Source organism: Nyctereutes procyonoides, unplaced genomic scaffold (genome assembly GCF_905146905.1).
Source record: "Nyctereutes procyonoides isolate TBG_1078 unplaced genomic scaffold, NYPRO_anot_genome, whole genome shotgun sequence".
Taxonomy (NCBI): Eukaryota; Metazoa; Chordata; class Mammalia; order Carnivora; family Canidae; genus Nyctereutes; species Nyctereutes procyonoides.
In genome coordinates, this window is record NW_026575047.1 from 28,111,538 (window position 1) to 28,130,307 (window position 18,770).

At 43.1% G+C, this 18,770-nt stretch overlaps 1 protein-coding gene across 10 annotated transcripts in view; it reads right to left on the reverse strand.

Moving 5' to 3' along the window:
• LDB2 (LIM domain binding 2) overlaps nt 1-18,770 on the reverse strand; it is a 375,855-nt gene that overhangs the window by 59,507 nt on the left and 297,578 nt on the right. For all 10 annotated transcript variants that reach the window (XM_055326719.1, XM_055326720.1, XM_055326718.1 and 7 more), the window contains exon 5: nt 16,568-16,651. In XM_055326719.1, coding sequence (XP_055182694.1) covers nt 16,568-16,651 — 84 coding nt within the window. The remainder of the gene's footprint in view (nt 1-16,567; nt 16,652-18,770) is intronic.

Here is an 18,770-nt window from a genome sequence, read left to right on the forward strand (position 1 = left end):
TGTAAATGGTAGGGTTGCTATCACTTCACATGTTTATAAATTCTGTTAATCAACATCACAAAAACTTTCAGTTTTCCCCTTAAGCTTCCCACTCACGGTAAAACTGTTTAAAAAATATATGATAGGTGGGCACAAATTTCTTCTTTGGTAAAGGCTGACAGAATCAAAAGAGGGTGCTGAGAAAGGAAGGAAGAGCAATGGCTTCATTGATTAGTTCCTAAGGTGACAGATACTTTTTAAAGAAATCCATGTGGTGAGGTTTCTGGAGTTGAGTTCTTCTCTTAGGACAAAAGTTTCCATGATGATCCTTGGCTATTGACCTAAAAAGGGGTAACTCCCTTACCTTATTTCACAAAGCTTGAGAAATAGGCAAAGAGAGAAGAGGGAGAAAATAGTATGGGGAGACTTCCAGTCTTCTGCTATGATGAGCGTATAAAAGATTTTAAGGATATCAGAGGCAACGTATGTGAGATTCTCATGAGCCCAGAGATAATTTAGCAATAATAGAGAAATTGATACCTAGAGCCTAGAGCAGATCCAGACATAAAGTAAGTGCTTAGTAAACATCTGTAGACTGAATGAGTGTGAATGGATCCTGCAAACAAAGTATAATACAAAAAGAAAACCAGAAACCATCCTACACTAACAGGCAGATAGACTTGGGTCAGCCTCAAACCACTTGATTTCAGCTTCCCCATTTCCAGCATGGGGTTTATTAATATTTTACTCGTAGAATTTGCTAATATTTCTGCTTTGTATTTCTTCTTTTTAGAATGCTTAAGTAGATGTGCTTAGAAGTCACGCTTATCTCCTTTGTCTTGCGGATGAGGCACATTTATCAAATAAAATGAATCCCTCACCTACCCTCACAGACAAGGCTGTTTATGAATTGCAAAGAATATCAAATCCTTAAAGGAAAGCACACCAGGTGTTCAGTCTATGAGGTCAAGGATGGCTAACAGCCTTTCCATAGCATTTTCAAGTATTCCAAGGCTATATTTTGGTTTGAGATTTTATAAATGGTTCCCTCTTTAAAAACTTCCAGCTTGTCAAGGAGTGCATCTGGAACTGAGTAGACTTAAATTTATTGACATTCTAATCACTGTATATCAGGTTGTGTTGCAGACATCAGGGAAGAAGAGACAGGGTTCCCGCTTTCAAACTATATTCCAGTGGCAGGCATGAAAGGTCAGAAGGGTAAACAACAGAAGGGCAAACTGATGATTATGCAAGATAATTCAACTGATGAAGATGCTACAGAGAAAATAAAATTCATAATGAGGTATGGTAGAAAATAGCTGGGGGTAGCTAGGTCACTTGAGATGGAAAAGACGATGTGTCCAGAGACCTGAATAATGGTGAGCCAGTCATGCAAAAATCTGGCCAGAGTATCTCAGGCAATGAAAATAATGATGATGATACAGGGAGAGTTTACTGAGCATTTACTATGTACCAGGCTTTATTTCAAGCCCTTTACCAGTACTATTTCATTTAAGCCTCTCAATGAGGTAAGGGACTTTTTTTAAAAAAAAGATTTTATTTATTTACTCATGAGACACAGAGAGTCAGAGACATAGGCAGAGAGAAAAGCATGATCCTTGCTGGGAGCCTGATGTGGGACTTGATCTCAGGACCCTGGGATCACGACCTGAGCCAAAGGCAGATGCTCAACCACTGAGCCACCCAGGTGCTCCGAGGTAAGGGACTATTGATGAAGAAATTGATGCATTGAACGAGTAGGCCATTGCCCAAGGTTCTAGAGCTAGAGGCTCCGCCACAGGGAGGAACTTGGTATGCTGGAAAAGCAAAACTCAGGCTGGGGAACTGGACACTGCTACTGCTATGGAATGAAGACTGGGGGAAAGGGAGATGGGGATCATATTCCATAAGGCCTTTTGGGCAAACCTAAGGATTTTGGATTTTCACTGGATGCTTTTTAAGCAGATGATTTTAAGGTCTACCTCAGAGGAATGACAACCTGATCTGTGGTTTTAAAATATATGTTTAGGTACTGGGGATAGTAGTCTAGGAGTTTAGGGGGAAAATCTGGGCGATGGGTAATAGCTTGAGGCCTGAGATTTCGAAGAGGTCTGAGACAAAGAAGGATGTAAGACATGGTGAAATGAGTCCATGCTGGGCTTTGACCCTATTCTGCATAAGTGTTCCGAGTTCTCTATCCATTGCATCTGTTGACAATTGCCTGTTGACAATTTGGCAGAATAGCTTGGTCATCTCAGTGGAAATGACTGACCTCATCCAGCTCTTCAACTCAGCTCTCCTTAGGAGGTGACATTTCTGCAGCATGACAGAGTGGTGAGGGCATCAGGCCAACATGGGATCCAGTCCCAGCCTGGCAGTTTACCCACTGAATGACGTTCAGTGAGTCCCAGAACCCCTTATGAGTCTCAGTTTCTACTTCTGTAAAATGAGGCCATTAACACCTACCTCCCAAACTTGTTGTGGGGATTCAATAAAACCAAGTCTTTGTCTTGCACATAGTAGGTACTCAACAATACCCAGTCAATGCCTTCCCTTTTCCTTTGAGTGGCATATCCAGACATTGCAAATCTAACTTGTTTTCTCTTAATTATAGCACACATTTTTATAGCCATTTCCAAGCTCGTTATGTACATCAGCCCCAGGGACTTCGACCTCCCTTTCACCCCTTATGTGTTTCTTGAACTCTGCTAGGGACAGATGATGAGGCCATTCAATCTAAGAACTGTCACTGTATTTAAATAATTTGAGCTTTCTGTGTGCAGTAAGATGGTACCTATGCCAAGGTGGAGAGCAGCCTGAAACCAGACATAGAAAGGTCTTGGGCCTTATCTCTAAGCAGTGTGACCTCCCAGCCCCTCTTCATATTTCAGGCTACTTCCCTGCCTATGCTCTAAAATTCAAACAGTTCTCCTCTTGCCCCCTTCCCTGCATTTTCCTGACACACTTTTTTTTTTTTTTTTTTTTACCCATTCTAGACAATTAGGAAGACTATTTTCCAGGAAAATTAACTCTGGACTCCATCTTGCACTTAACTGCAATCCCTCAGCTTTTCTTCCCCCAGACTGCCAATTGCCCACCTTACCATCTCCCTTGATTTTCTGTGTCTCATTGAACAAAAATTTCTTTCTCTTCCTCTGTGCCTGAGACTGGGAAATAACTTTCTTTAATTTGAGCCCTATTTGTACTTTTAAGCCCAAGAATTTTAGAAGCATTTGTGGCCCTGAAATTGTTTTCAGTTAGTATTGTTCTGTGAAAATAGTGTTGCTGTTTGTGTGTGTGTGTATGTGAGTGTGTGTATTTTTTTTCTTGTAATGTTCTGATAGCCATTCCCTCTGCCTTGACTTTAGAAATCACTGTTTTTCTAGACACTGGGATGTCTCTATGTTACAATTATTTCACTTAAGAGTTAACTACTTTAATTCCCTTATCATACAGTCATATGTACTACTTTTCTACCTCCAAATGCCATTAAAAGTGCCCTTCGGGTGTTCCAAGTTTTAATCATTCTATGTGTGGAGCATTCCCATGGCTCAGAAGGGCTTTCTCTGCCTCCTCTCAGATGGAGCCTTTCTCTGAGGAGGAGGAGGAAAAGTGGAAGAATCAGAATGAGGTGTGACAGCTTTGTTTCAGATGACAAATTCCTCACTTTTTAAAGCATTGGCTCTCCTGCATTGGCCAGCGCCAAGAAACCAGTTCTCACTATAGCAGTGGCCATGTGTAGCAGTCTGGGGGGACAAGCCAGACCTGAGCCAGGAAAACACTGCTGCCCCAGACTGGTTTTGTCACTTTAGGCAATGACTGATTTTTATCTGTAAAATGAGAATAACAATAGCTATCCCATTGTTTTACTGAGAACATACAGTAGTTGTTCAAAACTGATGGTATTATGATGATAATTGTTATTCTGGATGGTCCTTGGAAAAGCTGGAGCTTATCTCTGAATTGGTTCATGTCACAATGCTCTACATGCAAGTGCCCATCAAGCTGTCTGTGACATGTGTTCCTCCAGCCTTTGATCAGTGACCATCAGTGCCATGCAAGCTTGATAACACCAGAACAGCTCTATAACCTAATCAGTGGGATGAGTCTATTGGTCATGCACTTGGATGTCCTCGCAAACACAATTGCTAGTGTAGTTTAAATTCTACTCTCATTTTCTTTTGTTTTTTTTTTTTTTTTTTTTTTTATAAATTGATTTTAATGGTGTTCAATTTACCAACATACAAAATAACACCCAAGGCTCATCCCGTCAAGTGTACCCCTCAGTGCCCGTCACCCATTCACCCCCACCCCCCACCCTCCTCCCCCTCCCACCACCCCTAGTTCATTTCCCAGAGTTAGAATCTTTATGTTCTGTCTCCCTTTCTATATTTCACACACATTTCTTCTCCCTCCCTTATATTCCCTTCGCTATTAATCATATTCCACCATAATGAATAGACATACACTGTTTGTCCTTCTTCCTTTAACTGTGGCCCAAGTTCAAAAAGGTGTTCCTGAGTTCGTCTCTGGATTTTGATGGAAAATTGTCTCCACATTTAGATCTTCATCTATTTTATTTATATTTGTGTATGTGCAAGAGAGTGTCAGTTTCAGTCTTCATGCATGTGGATGTCCAATTTTCCCACACCATTATTGAAGAACTCCGTCTTTCTTCCATGGAGCGGCTTTCCTCCTTGAGCGTAAATTAGTTGAGCGAAGTTCCGCGGTCCACTTCCTGGGTTCGCTGTTCTGTTCCATGATCTATGTGTCTGTTTTTTGTGCATACTACACTGTCTTGAAGAACACAGCTTTGTATAACAAACTGAAAATCTGCAATTGTGATGCCCCCAATATGGTTTTTCTTTTTTTAAAATTCCCCCTGCTGTTTGGGTCTTTTCTGATTCCACACAAATCTTAAAATAATTTTGTTCTAATCTCTGAAGAAAGTCCTGGTATTTTGATATGGATTGCATTATACGTGTAAATTGCCCTGGGTAACATTGACATTCACATATTAACATTCTTCCAATCCATGAGCATGGAATATTTTTCCATCTCTTTGGGCTTCCTCAATTCTTTCAGAAGTGTTCTGTGTTTTTAGGTAATATTTTTGAGAACCATTTGAATAAATGGTTCTCCAACCTTTTATTTTCACAGTTGTCGGGTCCCCTTACGTCTAAAATGATCTCTGTAGACACAAATAATGGTCCTGTTTTTTTATCCAGTCTGAAACTCTGCGCCTTTGATGGGGTCTTAAGCCCATCACGTTCAGAGTTACTTGAACTTTCTTAAAGGGAGTTTAAGTCCCCCTTAAAATTTCTTGCAGAGCTGGTTTGGAGGTCACAATTCTTTCAGTTTCCTGCCTGTCTGGAAGCTCTTTATCTCTCCTTCCATTTTGTATGAAGCCTTGCTGGATAAAGTATTCTTGCTGCATTTCTTCTCATTTAGGACCCTCCATATATCCTGCCGCCCTTTCTGGGCCTGCCAGGTCTCGTGGTGAAGTCTGCTGTCCCTAATATTCCCTCCCCCATGAAAAGTCAGGACTTCTTTCTCTTGCTCTTTAAGAATCTTCTCTTTACTTTGGAATTGCAAGCTTCACTATTAGATGTCGAGGTGTTGGAAAACGGTTTTTATTGATTTAGGGGATCTCTTCTAGTTCCTGATCTAATGCTGTTTCCCTCCAGATTGGAAAGTTTTCAGATTTTTTTTAAGTTTTTTTTAGTTTTCTAGGGATTCATGTCCAAATTACATATTCTGGCCCTCTGTCCCTTTCGGCGCCCATCGGGAACCCTAATTAAACTAGGTTTTTCGCCTAGAGTGTGCGTTTCATTTCCCTAATCCCTGTCTTCATGGTTTCTTTAATTGTTTACTCGTTTTTCCTCAGTTTCCCCTCTTTGCCATTACCTTGTCTTCTATGTCCCACATCGTGTCTTTCCACTCGTTAACCCTCGTCGTTAGACTTCTAGTTTGGATTGCATCTTCATTCAATTGATTTTTAATTTCTGCCCTAATTGATCTAAATTCTGCATCATGAGTCTCAGTGAGGCCTAATGGTTTTTTTCTAGACCACCAGTACGTATAATGGTGCTTCTGAATTGGCTTTCTGACAATGAAGTGTAATCCAATTTTGTACCTCTGTGGGAAAGAGGGCTGTTTCTGATTCTTTCTTTGAAGTGAGGTTTTCCTTCTAGTCATTTTGCTCATGCAGATTGCCCAATAACAAGTTGTATTGAAACACGGTGGAAGTATCAACTGTCCGTCCAGCTGGTCTTCTGGGGAAGGGGCCGGCTTGCTGATTTTCAGGTCAGCACTTGGGGAGCTGCTCTGCCCCTGCCTCTGCAGCTCAGCGGGTTTTTACCCCGTGGGACCCAGGAGGAACAGCAGCATTGCTATGGCAACTCTGGAAGCCTGATGCAGCTCCGAGGAACTACGGGCTCGGGCTTTCCTCCGTTCTTCTCCGTCCGCAGGCCAGGAGCTCCGGGCGTGGCCGCTGATGTCTCACCCTCGCAGAGCGTCCTTGCTGTCCCTTGCCCACGCCGGCCTCTGCCTGTCCCAGGGGGAGGCGGACCTGGCTGTGTCCCGGCCGCCCTGGTGCTCCGGGGCCTGCCTGTTTGATTCGCGCCTCCCCCCTGCAGCTCCCTCCCGGAGCCGCTCCCGAGCCCCTCCAGCTGCTCCGGTCGATCCCCTCCCGTGCGCCGCTGCACCCTTAGGGACTCGAGCACTCCTCCTGCGCTCGCAGTGTCAGGTTAGTGTCCCGGGAGCCCGAGGGCATCCCCGCCCCCTGGGATCCCTGCCCCACAGCTCCTGCGAGCCCCTTTCCGCCCGCCCGTGAAGGTTGGTGCAGCACCTGCTACTCCGGACGGGCTCTCCTGTCCTTGGACACTCGCCCTGGCCTTCAAACCCGGCTCCTCGCGGGGCCCCCTACCCCCGGAGAGCCTTTTGTTCCTTATTTCGTTTTCCCTCTCTTCCTACCTAAAAAGCGCGGACACTCTCACTGTTAGCGTTCTCAAGCTGTCACTCTTTACATCTCAGCCGAATTCGTAGATTCCAGGATGGTTGAAGGTTATCTAGGGAACTTTTGGGACAGTATTTGGGACCCTGCTCTTCCGCCATCTTCCCCTCCCCCCTTACTCTCATTTTCTATACTTAATCACAGACTGTAAAAGTTTGCACACCCACAAAGGAGCCATGGACCGCATCTTGAATAGCACACTCTGGGTTACGAGCCTTTGGAGAGTCTAAAATGTGCAAACACTGTGGAAGGTACAGAGGGAAGATCTGCTGGTATGGTTCATGCAACCTCCCCCTCCAAACTTTAGTGTCTAATAAGCCTGTTCTGAGCACTAATAACCATGGTTCATCTCAATTGCTGAGCAGGGATTCCTGTTCCATCTTTGGGCTTGGCTTGGCATTTAGGCAGGAAACAAGATTGGACTGTTGTCCCTTCTCATGTTATAAGACCAAGGAAAATAACATGGTTGGCAGTCAAAGCCTTACAAACAAAAAACAAAAACCTTGACAAGATTCCAAGTGTTGACTCCAGCCACACTCACTCCCCTAGAGGCCACTTCATGTCATTCTTTTGGGGATCATTTTCCAAAGCCAACCACCCAATTCTTCCAGGCATGGATTCTACTTCTTTGCTACTGGTAGAGATTACATGCGGGACCAATATTCTTATAGTAGAGTAATAACAACAAAAGTCTTCACTCAGGAAATTAAAGATATGGGGTCAAAAGCATTACTGTGAACCCCAGCTGCTTTCACACCTAGCTGATGCTGGTGCTTATATGAAAGGTTAGACTTATTCAACAATACCAACCAGAAGGTTATAAATGGTATTGAAAACACCCAGTGATATTACACCCTTGTAATAACATTTGTACTGGGAATGGGGGGTGCCAGTTATAGGGCACATGTCTCAGAGTCCCTCTTGCCTCCTTCCTCGGCAGGTGTTAATCAATCGCTTCTGTGTTTTCTGATCTATCACATGACTTCAGAATGTAGGTGTAGAATTCAAGGCCATGACCAACACACAGGAGATGATAAATGGGATGAGACTCCCTTGGCTTTCTGGTGTCATAGTTTAGAGTTAAATGTGCTTTTTACATGCATTATCATTTCAACCCTCACCTGTGATGCAGTTACTATGATTCACAATGTACCTAATCAGAAAACTGGGGCCCCAAAGAATTAAGGCAGCTAATGAATATGATACAAGAAGTAAGAAGCAAAAGTGAAAGCTAAATCCTGATCCACTGCTCTCAGATAGTAAAAGAAGGGACTGGTATTTATTATGATCCTTCTGAGAGCCAGACTTTTATAAACCATAAGTCATCTAATCTTATAACTGGTGCCAACCTGTGAGACATTATTCTTTCTGATTTCCAGATAAGGAAAGTGGGGCTTGGAGAACTGAAACAACTTGTTCAAGGTCAATACAAATATAAGGGGGAGAGGATTTGAACCCACATTTCTCTGAATCCGAAGCACATTTATTTTTCTTAGCACATGGACTCCACAGTCCAGCCTCTGCTTGCAGACAGCAGTGCCCAGAACAGGACACAGCAAAGGTGTTCAGAGGAATGGTATTAATGACAGTGGCAACTTGAACATGAATTCAGTGCTCGATATTTAGAGAAATGATTAAATAAACACTCTCCTAGCACCACACTGGAATATTTGCCTATTATAAACCAATAATATGATGACTACATAGAAACATGCAAAAGTATTTACCAAATAACATTAGGAAATCATATGTATACTGATTACATTTATGCAGAAATTATGCATATGAATGGATAAACAGTAAGAAGAAACACAAAGAAAATATCTTTTGGCTGGGGTACAGGATAATAAGATGTTTTAAAGTCACGTTAAGCATAATGCAGAAAAAAAGTCTATGGATCTCAGCTTCAGGAAAATCTGGCCAAAGAAAACAGACAAAAATAATCACCCATTAGGGAATTTGTCTTTGAGATTTGAAAACACTATTTCCAAAATAATGAAAAGGGTATAATGGCATTTAGAGTAAAAATTAAATAGTGATTCAGAGCAAGTGGAAGTAGTGATATTAGAGTAAAAATTTCACACTGGGAACTATGAGAATTTCAGGGGGAATTTTGCACACTAGAGATCTGGAGGCCCATGCCAGGTTTTCCTTTCATTTTCTCAATGTATTCAAATTTTCTGCTCTTTAGATTTCATGGTGAGGTTCTAGGTAGTGATTTTGAAAATCAATCACACATTTTTCCCCCTTAGACACTTGGGCAAGTGAATTCATCTGAATTCTATTGTGTTTGGCGGGGGTGTGGCGGGGGGAAGGGGGAAGAATGTCATTCAAAATCTAGTTTCCATTTACCAAACTCCCATCTAGCAGCCATCCATTCAGGAGACATTTACTGGGTGCTTATTGTGATCTACAGCTTGTGAGGCTCTGGAAACACAAGATAATCAATCTGTTGCTGTGTATGGAGGAGATAGATGAGTGGAGAGATAGTTTTTATGCAGGGCCTATCAAGAGCTAAGCAAGAGACCATGTGCACAGAGCTCCAGGAGTAGTGGGGAGGGGCAGCTGCCCTGGGTGAGAGTCAGAGAGAGAGTCTTGGAGGAGATGAGGCACAAATGAGTCCTGAAGGATGAGAAGGAGATGGCCTGGGAATACTGGATGGGGAGAGAAAGGTGGGAACAGTGTTCTAGGAAGTGAGACAAGTCAAGTTGTGCTATGCCAATGCATGGAGGCAACAGACACACAACACATTTGAAAAACTGCCAGTGGTTGTGTGACTACAGGGTGACATGTGAGATGGGGAAGGGATGTGGGGCAAGGCTGGAAAGCAGCAGTGGTCTGAGTATGGAGGGCCTTAGACAAGCATGATGAAGTAGAGCACTCTACTCATGCACTAGAAACTGTAAACAGTCCAATATAAGTCATATGCTGAGACCAACAAGGAAGCGTATCCTCAAGGATATTAGGAGAGGAAGAAGTTCTGGGATGACTCAAGTTCCAGCTGAGGGGGGACTATGAACTGTAAATGGGATCTACTTGTTCCAGTAACTTCAGCTCCTAGAGAAAGAGAGTATATCTTATCCATTCTTGTCAACACCCTTATTGTTGACACATAGTAGATGCCACCTTTTGTTCCTGGCACATAGTAGATGCCACCACTATAGCTCTTGGTTAAACAGTTGACTCAAAACTTAAACAAACAAACAAAAAAACAAAACAAAAAAACCTTAAAAACAAAACCAGAGTACCTTAGATTCTCGAGGATGGAGACAACTGTACAAGCCAATGTCTCCCTGCGGTGTATTGAGAGCATGCAAGGACCATCTCCTCTATTGTTGATGTGAGATGATTGAAAATACCACATTCCACTCATGGTATCCTGGAAATTTGCATCCTGCAGGTTTTCTTTAAATGCTTAAGGACATAGGGTGCCTGGGTGGCTCAGTTGGTTAAGCGTCCAACTCTTGATTTCATCTCAGGTCATGATCTTTGGGTCATGAGATTGAGCCCCACATCAGACTCTGCACTCAGTGTAGAGTCTGCTTCAGATTCTCTCTCTCCCTCTCCTTCTGCCCCTTCCTCTGCTTGAATGTACTCCCTCTCTCTGTCTCTCAAATAAATAAATCTTTAAAAAAATTAAAAAATAAAAGTAAATGCTTCAGGACATGATTTCTGCATTGCCCACCCCCCATTCTCTTTGTGGAATTGAAATGAAATTGACATCAATTATTTCTTTTTCAGTTTGAAAATCAAATTCGTTAAAGCTAGTTAAATTTAGAAAACAGTTAACTGCATTCAGTAAACATTCACATGCAAGAAGTGCTTATAGGAAATTTGAAGTGATGGCAATTTCAAACCCTGAGTGAGAAAGGGCTTTCACTCTGATGAAATAAAAGCCAAGAATTTAGGAAGAAGGACACGGCTGCTGAGTATGTTGTCAGCTCTTCTCATAAGCTCTGAGTGCAAGGGAATCCAATGAACGATTTGACTTTTCCCAGGGACCCTCACAAAAAGCACACTTGGCAAATGAGAAATAGGACCTCCACATGCCTCCGTCTCACTAGAATTCAGTAAAGGTGGTATAATAACCCATTTTCCAGATTAGGGATTTGAGGCTCAGAGAGGTCAAGTACGTTGTCCAGGGTCACACAGCTAACAAGTCTCTGAGTACAAACACATCCTCCTCTCTGTCTGGCCGCCAAACCCAAGTGCCAGCATGAAGTGCTTTCCCTTGCTATGCTGTATTCTTACTGGTGCAAAACTCTCTCTAGAACTGTGGCACTCAGTTCAGTCATACATTTTGGGTGATAACACCTACTTTGTGTTGGCACCTAAAACAAACTTAAAACTTACATTCCAGCCATGTGAAACTGTCTAGAGTTCCCCAAACCCACACCTTTCTCCATCCTTCTCTGTCACCACTTGTGGTGGACTTTCTGTTTAGTGTACCTGGGACCACCTACCCACCTTTCAGAATCAATTCAAGGGCCATCTCCTGCTTAAAGGTTCTGAGCCTCCCATGTCCAACCTCCAACAACCTCTCCCTGCTTTGTGCTTAGCTGGACCTAGGCTGTGGGATTAAATCCTAACTCTGCCACTTATCTGGTCTGTGACTCAGTCACAGTTACGTCTCTGTGTCTCAGTTTTCTCCCCTGAAAAATAGGACTGAAAAGAATCCCTTACTCATAAAGTTGTCATAAGTATTAAAAAAAAAAAAAGCAGCAGCATTCCAGCAAAGTACCTAACAACAGTACTTGGTACACAGTACCTAGCAACAGTACTCGGCACATAGTAAGTGCTCAATAAATATTAGCTACTCTATTGATCACTGTACCCTGGGCAGATTTCTCTCCCAGTAGATTTGGTTTTCTTTTGTAACCGATCTACAATGACCTCCTTGAAAGCTATGGAGACCTGACACAAAGGAGGCCTGTCTAATAGACGCTTATGGAGTGAACAATGAATAGCAAACAATGAACAGTGGATCTGTCGGGAATGACAAGGTTGCACAACCAGGTCTTGTTGACTCAGATGCCCCAATACTATCAAACTGCACCCTGTCTTCCTGTGGTTGCTGAACTGGATCTTTTCCTGACCGTGCCAGGCAGATAGCAGGACTTGCTGCTTTCTAGCAAACATGGCAAAGGATGTGTTCCTGAATTCCTAGCCCTTAATTCTCTTGTTTCCTCACTAGAATGCACTGAGGGGTGCCATCATCCTACATTGGGAAACAATCTCCCTCTCCAGGATTCGATGGACATGTTTTGTGAAATGTGGAGGAGGCAATGACTCCTCACTCTGCAGGCTTGTTCCCAGCCCCAGCTTAGGTAACTACCACAGGAACAGTAAGCCCTGGCCTACCAGAGGTCACTGAGGCAGGAAATGTGACATCTCATCAGAGCCCCATCCCTACTCGGCAACACCAGCTGCTGTTCCACTGGAACCAGAGAGCCAGGCGTCATCACACTTCTTAACACAGAGCACCTCCAGCCTTGTTATGCTGGGAGGAGACAGGAGGCAATGCCTGGCAATTTGACAACTCAAATCACATCTGTTCTGTTGTCACTTCAAAAGCATCAGGTCACCAAAGTTCCTTCCAAAGTGCTGCCAGGCGAGTGTCCAAGTATGGCGCCATCATCAGCACTTGCAATCTCAAACCACATGCACAGTGCTTCACTTACTCCTTCTTCCAATGACCAGAGCCCCTCTGTCAGCTCTGCAGCGCCCCTGACTGCAAGACCTCCATGAGAATGATTCGGAATTTCATGGCAGTGAATGAACCTGTATTGGCGAAGCTAGATGACTGTAATTGCTTACTTTCTGTAGTGCTTAACTGTGTTACACGAAAGACACAGCATATTGAAATTTCAGATGTCTGTAGCATTTAAAATCTCTAGCCCTCCTTTCCAAAGAAGGATGAATTAATTAAAAAAAATTTGTCTGCTGTTTTAGAAGGCCTTGGATTAATACTTGCCAACACACATTTCTGACCTCTTTTCCTGATCTGGGTGTGGTTTTGGAGCTCCTCATTAACTATTTAAACAATACCTCAGATAATGCCCTGAGTCTTCAGGCAAAGGCCTGGCTCCTCAGAAAGATGGGCAAACTCCAGGTCTTAAAGAAGTTTTATAAATTAATGGATTTGGTGATTGCTCAGCTGTCTTATGAATATCAGATGATAAGAGCATTAAGGAAATCTTTGATCACAGTTCTAATCCAAAAAGAAAATCCTTGTTTGTCATTCTTAGTAACCACTAACAAGGCCAGGTCTCCTCATGGAAGCCCATGTGCCTGGTTTTGGGAACTGAGTGTAGGGTTCTGTTCAGACTTGACCTGCTAAGTGGCTCACAACTGCTTTGAGTTATTGCTGGAAAAGGTGGCTTCTATCTGGAGACCAGATGACCAGCTCCCCAGGCTCCCCCAAGCCCTGTAGGTCCTTCCTTGTCAGTACACCTCACTGGAACTGTGGCTGACCATATTCTACTGGCCTCACCCAGCCCAGGAAGGGGCCACATCTTCTCCACACTGAAGGCCCAGCACTTGGCATAAGGCCAGGAAGACAGAGTGGGCTCATTGAAAGAGTACTGAACCAATTGACAGAGGAATAAATGATGGAGGAAGTAAACAAAAGGAAGAATAATGGAGGCAGGAAGGACAAACAGCTGCTGACCCAGGATGCGTGAACAGACAAAGTAAAGGAGTGTTAGGCGGACCCAGAGTGAAAGAAGAGAGCCAGATGTCATGTTGCTCTCGATGGTTCGAGTATGAACAGCAATGGTGGGCACATAGTAGGTGCTCAATAAATTATGAAAATGAACATAACAGAGTGCCTTCTGTCCTCAGACCCTGTGCTAAGCCATTTACATGGATTAATCTGTATGTGAAACCTTACAAGCAGCTGTCATTACTTTTGGCAAAGTGGATTAAGGACCCAGTGATAGGTGGTGCTGCCTCCCCTGTCAAGGCAGGAAAGACACAATCTGATTCCTGTCAATATCATTGTCTTCCCTTCTTGTTAGGAAGGCAGCAGAGCTCTGTATGAAGCACAGATTCTAGAGCCAGAATGCCTGAGTTCAAATCCCAGTCCAGTCACATGGTGGTGTAAGGCTGGGTGACTGAGTTCACTTACTTGAACTCTCCATGCCTGGCTCTCTTACATGTATGGCGTTAATGCACATGGACCATTGCAAAGACTAGTGAATTCAGGACATGCTGTAAATGCTACTTAAGTGATAGCCTTTGAAACACTACTCCATATTGCCCAAACCCACACACATCTTCCTTGCATATCACTGTTGGGAGATGGGTTGGTACCAATCCCTGCCTTTCTCCACTTTTGCAGATATGATCTTCTCAGTCTTTGTGGGTTAAAATCAGAGAATTACAGAACATGGGAACCAGGTGGAACTGCCTTGTTGACCCAAAGGTGAAGGTCACCATTTTCCTGATGATAATAAGAGGAGCTAGGGAAAGGGGAGGAAGGAAATTTAGCATTTATTGATCTGTGTTAAATGCAGCTAAAAGATGTAATAGAGCATCTGTCCAGATTTTACCCGAGGGTCAGTGACCAAGTCTAGGATAGAATCCAAAGTCCCAGATTCCTATGTAGGGTCAACTGAGGACATATAGTATAGAACCTCTCTATCTGAGGAAAGGCATCTTCAGATAGTTTAAACTAAACCATTCATGGTCTCTCACAAGATGAAATGCCTAGCAGGAGACAGCAGCCTTCTGAATTCCCATGGCTAAAGCATGCCATAGACCCCCACCTCCCAGGCCTTGCCACCCACTTCCACTGTGCCCACGGCCCTATGGGGGCAGTTCTAAATGCAGAGCTTGGAAGTTTGAATGAACCTAGCTCCAGCTACCCTAACTGGGGGCTCTCGCCTGTCCACCCACCCTCCTGGGCAAACTCTGGTTTCTCTCTGAACAGGCACCACAGGACCATTTATCAGAGAACAATCTGGTTCAGGGCTACCAAAATGGTGGTAGTGTTGGGGCAAGGTAGGAGTGAGGAGCAAAACTTACTCTGGCTTTTACCATACCTGGATTTGGATCTAGGACATCTAGGCTGGATGGAAAACAGCTCTTCTCCCTGTACTCAGGAGGGGGACACTACTATGCTTATGTTTAATCCTTTTAGAGGCTTCTGGCCTGGTAGCCTGGCCAGGCAGTTGCTCCAAGACCTGGCTCCCAAGTTACTCTCCCACCTGCCTCTCTTGGCTTGTCACTCCATGTTCCGGATCAGTAGCCTGCTTGGAGTTCCATCCCCTAATATAGACCCCCTCTTTTCCCTCTAACAGGAATGACCTTCCTGCCTCCTTCCCCTGGTTTACCTTTATTCATTCTTTCACATTCAAGTCAGGAACCATATCCTCCACAAAGCTTCTGTGATGTATTCTTCTGAGAGGTCTCCATTTTGTACTCTCATAATTCCAGTTGGAAACTTCAATCACTGTTATTTAGCATTTTGTATATAATGTTCTCTCTATGGGTCTCACCCTCAGAAGAATGAGATTCTTGATAGCAGGTACCATGAGTTTTGTCTTTGAATCTTGACTGTCTAGCCTAGGGCCTGGCACATGGCAATAAGTGCATGACTTGGAAGCCTTTGTTCAAATCCTTCTTAATTCACAGAAGAAAAAGTCTGACCAAAGCATTTCAGCATTTCAATATATGCAAAATGATTGTATACAGAAGGTTGGAAACACAAAACAAGATCACAAACTAGCACAGTGCTTAGCGATAAAGAAACAACAGCACAAACTCCATTACGATATGGACCAGAGAAATGGCCACACAATGACAATAAGGGAGCTCAACGACTTAGAGGCAAAAGGATGTGGAACATGACCACTGACTTTCTTATGGAGTCTGGCAGATGATGATGCTTGCTTTATCAAGGAAACCACACCCTCTACCTGCAACATAGTGACTACAGTTCTACACTGCAAACTGGTGTGTCAAGTGCTTCCCTTTTAGACCAAATACAGAAGCTATAGTTATCATGCAGACAGAGAATTTTGCCTAACTCTTTATTTAAAAACAAACAAACAAAACAAAACTGACTTTATATCCAACTCAGAAAATCTATTACATGTTACACAGAGAGTCCCTAAGAAGATTTAAAAATAAATGGCTGTATTCCACCATTGGAATGAACTTTGGGGGACCCTTTCTGGAGGGCACACTGAGTCTTCTCCGGGACACTCCCTGGGTGGAGATGTAGAGGCAGTAAACTCAACAACAGTACATCAAAAACGAGACAACTACAAGGGGCATAGCGCCAAAACATTGTATGAGCAGACATTGCTGGCCTTTGAATAATTAATTCTAAGAGTCATACAAACAGAGAGAGAAAGTTCAACCCTGACAAAGTCTAGGTTTGCTGCTTTGTTAATTAAACTCCGACCTCCATTGAAAACACACACACACACACACACACACATTGTAGTGTAAGATACACATATTGTGCTATATTACCTCATTTTAACTCCTTCATTCAAGATACATATACACCTCTAAAGCACTTTTCAAACTCACTAGGAAATGTGATTATCCCATTGGGCTTACCCTGAGGTAGTTGAGGGTGAAATTTGTTAGTCCCATCCTGGTGATGTTTTTGGACAGCTGATCCAGGACCTGAGGATCTTGTGCCTAAACAGGAAAAAAAGATCACATATCTTATCTCTGCAAGATGGTGCCAAGAAAGTCTCAGACTGGGCTACAGTTGCTAAGAAATGCAATCTCGACACTGTTGATTTTTCTCAGAGGGGAGGTTGCTGGAGATAATTTAATTTACATTTTGAAGACACTTGCATATAATGGCTCAAGGACATTTTTGGATCAATGGTGCAAGATCTGTTGCCAGGTTGAACCAAAATGAGGCAGGCATGCTTACAGTTCTTGGGAGAAACAACTTTACTTCCTCCATGAGCGGCCCCCGTATCTTCAGGAGGGGAGTCATTAAGCCCTGCCAGGATACTTCCAAGTCTCAGGCACTCAGCAGAAAAGGCCTGTGGACTTGGTAGGGCCAGGCTTTAGTACTGGCCCTTGTTTCCTGTTGTGTTACTGTTGTGTTTGACAGCTTGGAGTCCAAGACTGTATTTGAAAACTTTGCCACTTCTATGAAATTACATATATTTCATAGAAATATATATATATATATATATATATATATTTTAAGAATTCTATATTTCTTCCCCATTAAGCTAAGGCTAGAAATAGATGTTCTCAACAATTTTCATCCTGCAGGACTGTTAGGGTAAGCATCACATTTTCCAAAATATCTGCCACATTTAAAAGGGGGATGTAATGTTCCATGGGCTACCCCAGATGTTCTGTTGGGCTACCAAAAAAAAAATGAAAATTCTTTCTGGATTTCATTGTGAGATGAATATCTTGGTTGCTGCTCTTTTTTTCTGTTTGTCTTTCCTTCTTTCTGAACTGGTAAAAACATATTGGAGCTAAACAGAGAAAGACTCTGTAAACATCCTTTTGTCTTCATGTCTGCAGTCACAGGACTATCTAGGTTATTCTAACACTTTAATTTATTCTTTCCTGTATTTAATTTTCCTCATAGTCATGCAACCAATTGGCTGTGGTATATCAATAAAAAACTGAGTTTCAGAGAAAAGAGTCAGAGCTTGTCATTTCTTGTGTCAGTTTATGGGAAAGGGGTCTTGTATGGACATGGAATCAGTGTTTATGGGACCCCTTCCACATGCCAGGAACAGCTGGTTCTATAGATACACATCCAGTAGTTATGGCCAATATCATACGCATCAACTCTGCAGACAGAGGAAAGGATAATAATAAACAGAAAGAAGGATGTTACCACTGCTGAAGCTGCTAAAAGCTGGTCACCACTACTTAAGAGGACCAACTACGTGCCAGGCACTGTTTTACAACCTTTACATGCATTAACTCTTAATCCTCAAACCAGTCCTCTGAGGCAGGCTCTACTACTGTACCTATTTTATAGATGAAGAACTGGAAGCCCAGAGATGCCATGTCACTCACCCAAGGTCACACAGGGACAGGGATACAAAGGTATGTGGTCTCATTCCAAGGCCCAGGCTCCTGATCACTACCCTCTGCTGTCTCTATTTTGAGAACAATACGAGTGGCTACCCCAGGCTGCTTCCAGGGGAGAGGAGGATGTGAAATGGGCTTTGAAAGTGAAGAAGAACTTGGGGATATGGAGAGGCAGAAAGACTGGACTAGGGGAGTGGGGTGTCACAGCACAAAGTACAAGGTCAATAGAAAAGGGAGATATTGGCTTAACCAGTAGGGAGGAGAGGGTCGAGGACAAAACCCTGAGGAGACAGACTGGAATTGGGTAGTCAGGAGACAGATGGCTCATCAGCTTGGGTTTTGGAGTCCTTACCAGCTGAGTGGAAATCTCGATTTGCCCCTTTCGGGCTGAGAAACATGGAACAACGTATCAAGCCCAAGCCTTGGTTTTCTTACTTCTAAAGCAGGGATAATGATCCCATACATCTCTGGATTACTGGGAGGGTTAAATTGAATGTGTATGTATGCTTAGCACAAGACCTAGTGTAGCAAACACCCATTAAATATTAGCAACTCTTATTGTATTATTTTTTGACTGTACAGAGTCTTAAAAATCAGGCTCATTAAGTCTGATTTTGCTCCAAAGCTTTTTAACAGAAACTGCTGCATCATGCATTATGGAAGAGGGATTTATTTACGTCAGTGTCTTTGACGCCTTCTTCAGGGACTGCACTGAACTAGCTCCTACCAAGTCTTACCT